A 5,000-nucleotide genomic window follows, 5' to 3' on the forward strand; every position below is an offset into this window, starting at 1 on the left:
TTTTGTGTGGTTTCTTTCTCAGTTCGCGTGTCCCCATCCTTGTCACGTCCGACCCTTCACCATCTCTCCACACCCGTTGCATGAGTGTGAATGTGTTTGCTGAAGTGGATGACTGCCTGTGTGTCTAAATCACTTTGTAGTTGTAGTGTATGGACAATAAATGATTGAGAAGAAGAAATAAAACTAAGAGAAGAGATTTTTCTGATCTCTCAGGTCAGTATATGAGCAAACCTGCTTGTGCCGTAATCTACCGTGTGTGTGTGTGTGTGTTTGTGTGTGTGTGTGTGTGTGTGTATGCACATATCATGCAAAAAATAAAACAAGCATGTTGGAGTTCCTGTTGTCCATGTCAGTGTTTGGTGGGTTATTAAAAAGCAATCCAACATGCATGCACCTGAAAATGGACTATAGCAGCCAGTATGCTTGGGTAAAAATGGTTATACATGATGTAAAAGGGGGCTGGCAAATGTTTGTAAATCTCAGAGTTGCAGCCCATGAAGGCAAAAAGAGAAAGATAATGGAGAATCACATTTGTGCACAGTCATGAACATGTGAGCACAATTCAGCACTCTGATTTGCATAAAACAGTGTGGAAATTGTTTGAGAAAACCAGACAGGAAGGAGAAAAATTCAGTTGTAGATTCTGTGTGAATTAGATATCCAAAGTTTGAATCTTTCTATTCTGCATCGAAGAAAGGCTAATGATGCCATTCTGTGTCTCTGTCTGTCTCTGTGTCTCTGTCTCTCTGTCTGTCTGTCTGTCTCTACCCCTCCCGCGTCCCTCTGCCTCTCTGTCTCTGCTTGTGTGTATGTGTGTGTGTGTGTGTGTGTGTGTGTGTGTGTGTGTGTGTTGTTTTGTTTTGATTTTTATATATTTTTTCCTCTGTAATGTATCTCTACTAACACCACACTTTCATTTTATTAAATATTGTGTAGTGTAGACCCTATTCAGGGTGGGGACTGGATGTAAAAAAGCACACCAGTGCTTGTCTGTTATCCTTGAAATAAAGAATTTGTCTTGTCCTGTCTGCCTCACTGTCTTCACTTAAAAAAAAAACAAGATTAAAAGAAAAAAAATCTTTTGGCCACATGCATATCTTCTCTTTGTGGAATATGTATATATATTTATGTGTATGACTATGAATTAACATGTCTCTGCCTCTGTATGTACTCCTACCTCTTTCATTTATCTCGCAGTCACTCTGATCTGTTTGCACTATAATTTTTCTCTTTTCTCCCTTTTCCCAATCCTTGTCTTTCTGTTACTCTCTTTCTCCCTGTTTCCCAGTGTTTCTCTTTCTGTTACTCTCTATTTCCCTGTTTCCCTATGTCTATCTTTCTGTTACTCCCTATTTCCCTGTTTCCCTGTGTTTCATGTCATTTTATCACTCTGTCTCTCCTATCTTGTGTTCCTCTGGCGGGTCTATTCATTACTTGCAGTTTTGTGTCTGTTTATCAGTTATCGTTCTATCTCACACTCTGTTATTCTGTCTCTTGCTCTCACTTCAAATAGTGTGAACATGCAAGCATGTTAATATGATGAAGCATGCATGATTGTTTTATGACATTGTAATAGATCAGAAGATCTACTCTAACAACAAAAAAAAAAGAAAAAAAGAAAAAAAAAAAGAAAAAAAAGAAAAAAGATTTCTGAGTTCTGTTAAAACAAACTCAGTGCAAATAAACACCAATGCAGCTGGCTATACAATAGATAATCAAAGCACAACAATCTATGCCTTTTTCTGAGTTTCCCCCTAAAAAGACATATATATATATATATATATATGTATTTTATTTGCTGTTTTCTCCACAGGCTGAGATATGGAGTGTGTTCACTGCGATGCTGAAGAAGAGCCGCCGGAATCTGGCAGCCTGCACTGACGTGGGACTCATTGGTCTGGCACTCAATTTGCTCAGCAAGGCGGAAGACATGACAGCAGGTAGGCAACGTCACCACACCCCTCCACAGGGTGCCTGTGAAAGCATAAGATATCTTGTTTTCTTTCAATACGTTCTCTTCATTAATATATATGATCCAGGGTCTCTGTTTTTTTTTTTTTGTTTTTGTTTTTGTTTGTTTTGTTTTTTGCTTAGTAGACTAATCTTAGCATTACCATTGACTTACTGAGTGAAAATTTTGCTCCTTTTGTGGACTCTCATTTCTAATGCCTTTGGGTATACTTCTTTGTAATTGTGCAGATAAGTATAATCTTAAAAGTTGTGCTAGTTTTCGTTAGAGCAAGTCACATGAGAATATTTTTCCAAATGATATTTTCCACATTTTACAATTTATAGAATTTGAATAGTTGCTGCTGCTAAGATGTTTGTTGTTGTAGAAGGAACAGATTTCACTGTATCTATGGTTGTTTAAGCATTATTTCTGTCAGGAGTGTGACTCCATAAATCTCATAAAATGACGTTGAAATCAACATTGAATCAGCAAAGAATATTAGTCATTGCCAGTTTGAAGGGTTTACTCTGCTGCACATTATTAATCGTTGTTATGCTCACTGCGGCTAAAGTTGCATAGCTTCTTAATTACATGTATACACGTCTGCTTGGTAGTTTTAGTCGTTATTCTTATGGCTATACTAAAGTTTCTTAATGTGCTTAACTCACAATTTTTTTTCTTGCAGTGTCTTAACAGACAACCTATGTGCTTTTATTAATGTTGCAAAAAGCTTAGGTGATATTTCTATGTTCATTTTTTTTTTCTTTATCAAGTTTGAGCCAGTTTCACACACAAATTTCAACTTGATGTTTGATGTTGTCTTCTCTGTGTCATCTTTTTTGAAAGCCAACGCTGGTGAAGTGAAAGCCATTGATGGTAAATTTGGTTGTTTTCTGCCATTTGGGGGATTGGGGGAGCACTTTCAGGAATATTCCAGATATTCTTCCCCCATCATTTTGCTTTTTTTTTTTTTTATTTCTTCTTCTGTTGTTTCAGTTTCTTCTTTCCAAAGCTTCTGAAACCTGTCTGGTTCTTTTTGGGCCCCCTTCTTCTGCGTTTCTGTGTTACTGGCAAACATTGTGCCTGCTCCTGGGTGTGCATGCACGTGCACACACATCCAAACACACCCATGCACATGCACTGCCACTGCCACATGCGTAAACCTTGCATTTGCAGACAAGTTAGTTAAGTACTCATGAATCTTTGTGGTGAACACACACACACACATGCACATGCATACACGGACACTTTCACTTGTGCTTGCGTTCATGCACATATGCTTTCATGCTTATGCACCAATTACACACAGAGACACAGACAGAGGGACAGACATTTATAAACATACAGATACACCCACACGCATGCACACATGTGTACGCAAACACTACCATGCACACATGCTCACATGAATACACAAATATAGCCTCACACACATGCTCATCTGAGTACACAAACATAACCATGCACACACACATTTGATATGCAAAGACACTTTTCCATGTTTTATGGACAAAGTTGTATTTTGTATTTTGGAAACCTGAGTACTCTGGAGAAAGTACAGACTAAATAAAGTGAACAAATTTATTGAAAAATAACAACAAGAAGAAAAAAACAACAAAAAACAAAACAAACAAACAAAAACAAAAACAAACAAAAAAACCCAAAGAAAAACCCATTAGCCGGCCTGATTACCAGAGCAGAGAGCCTTACCTTTGCATAGACCCAACCTGCAACAGACTTTGGGAACCTGTTATGCATTGTCCTGCAGTATGTTCTGAACCCGTGCTTATGTCTTGTGAACAAACATGTAAACATCAACAGTAATGCAGGATATAAAAACACCCTGTGAACGCAATGTTTTCAAGCGCAAGTGATGCGTAACGTTGCATGGCTGGCTGACAGTAACACTCCGTCTCCTTGTTGTCTTCCTCTCTCTGTCATGTACACCTTCTCCTGTACACATGTTCAGATGAACACTCGTAACATGAACTGCATTGAATGAACCCAAGCATACATGCACACTCAGTTGACCGTGTTGACATACCCCTGCCCCCCTCCTTTCCTCCACACCAATACCCCCTTTTGAGAAATCTTTTGCTCAATTGAAGTAAATGTTCGCGAGACACATTTTCATCATAATGTGATGTAACTTTTGATTGTTGTCTTCATTGTCAGGGTCACAAATGACTTTTTGTGTAGAGAGAATGAGGGAGAGAGAGAGACAAAGAGAGAGAGAGAGAGAGAGCGATACAGACAGACAGACAGACTGAAGTGAAAAGCACAGCAGGTTCCACATTTTCAAAGCATTGTTCCCCCTTTTTTTTGTGGTTGATGTGATTCAGCACACACAAAAATCAAGGTGCTCTGGGAAAAGCTAGACATTAAAAAGGTGAGATAGAATGAGGGTGGGATGAGGGGTGGCGGTGGTGGGAGAGAGAGAGAGAGAGAGAGAGAGTGTGTAACCCAGACATTGACATAAGGGTCTGAACAGCACAAGCTTTGAGTGGCATTGTTGGCTGTGTGAAAGGGAGGAGTGAGGAGGGAGCGTTGATGGGGGAACACGCCCATCCTGATGTAATAAAACCTGAGGGTCCATCCACCACTTGGCTTGCTTTCATCACTTTAACCTGGGTCCCTGCTCCCAGATTTTCCCATGAAAGCCTGGCACCTTGATTTGTCTTGTCTTCCGGTGATATCTCTGTCTGTGTGTGTGTGTGTGTGTGTGTGTGTGTGTGTCTCTCCCCTCCCCCCTCCCCTTCTCTCTCTCTCCCCCCTCAGCGCTTTTTCATATATTTTTCAAACAATTGGTTTGTTGGAGGTGGTTTGGTGTGTGTGCAGTACTTTGTGCAAATTGATTATTTGATGTCAGATCTGTTGTTTCAAGAACCTTCTGATCAAAGTTGCATGTGTACGTATGTCTGTGTGTCTGCGTTTGTGTGTGCGTGTTGTGTGTGCGTTTGTGTGTGTACATATATTACGTGTTTATGTGTACAGTTCGCTTCCACAGATTCTGATTCTTGGTGACAGTGCATGTCAGTTTCACTGTTTC

The 5,000-nt window shown here is 39.7% G+C and overlaps 1 protein-coding gene across 7 annotated transcripts in view; it reads left to right on the top strand.

Annotated features, from left to right (window-relative positions):
- Positions 1 to 5,000, top strand: part of LOC143299082 (neurobeachin-like) — a 299,752-nt gene that overhangs the window by 11,440 nt on the left and 283,312 nt on the right. For 4 of the 7 annotated variants that reach the window (XM_076612191.1, XM_076612194.1, XM_076612192.1 and 1 more), the window contains exons 3-4: positions 1,814 to 1,940; positions 2,798 to 2,827. In XM_076612191.1, the coding sequence (XP_076468306.1) occupies positions 1,814 to 1,940; positions 2,798 to 2,827 (157 nt within the window). The remainder of the gene's footprint in view (positions 1 to 1,813; positions 1,941 to 2,797; positions 2,828 to 5,000) is intronic. The other 3 variants (XM_076612193.1, XM_076612197.1, XM_076612196.1) reach the window with 1 other exon arrangement.

The sequence above is a fragment of the Babylonia areolata genome, chromosome 24 (genome assembly GCF_041734735.1).
Source record: "Babylonia areolata isolate BAREFJ2019XMU chromosome 24, ASM4173473v1, whole genome shotgun sequence".
Lineage (NCBI taxonomy): Eukaryota > Metazoa > Mollusca > Gastropoda > Neogastropoda > Buccinidae > Babylonia > Babylonia areolata.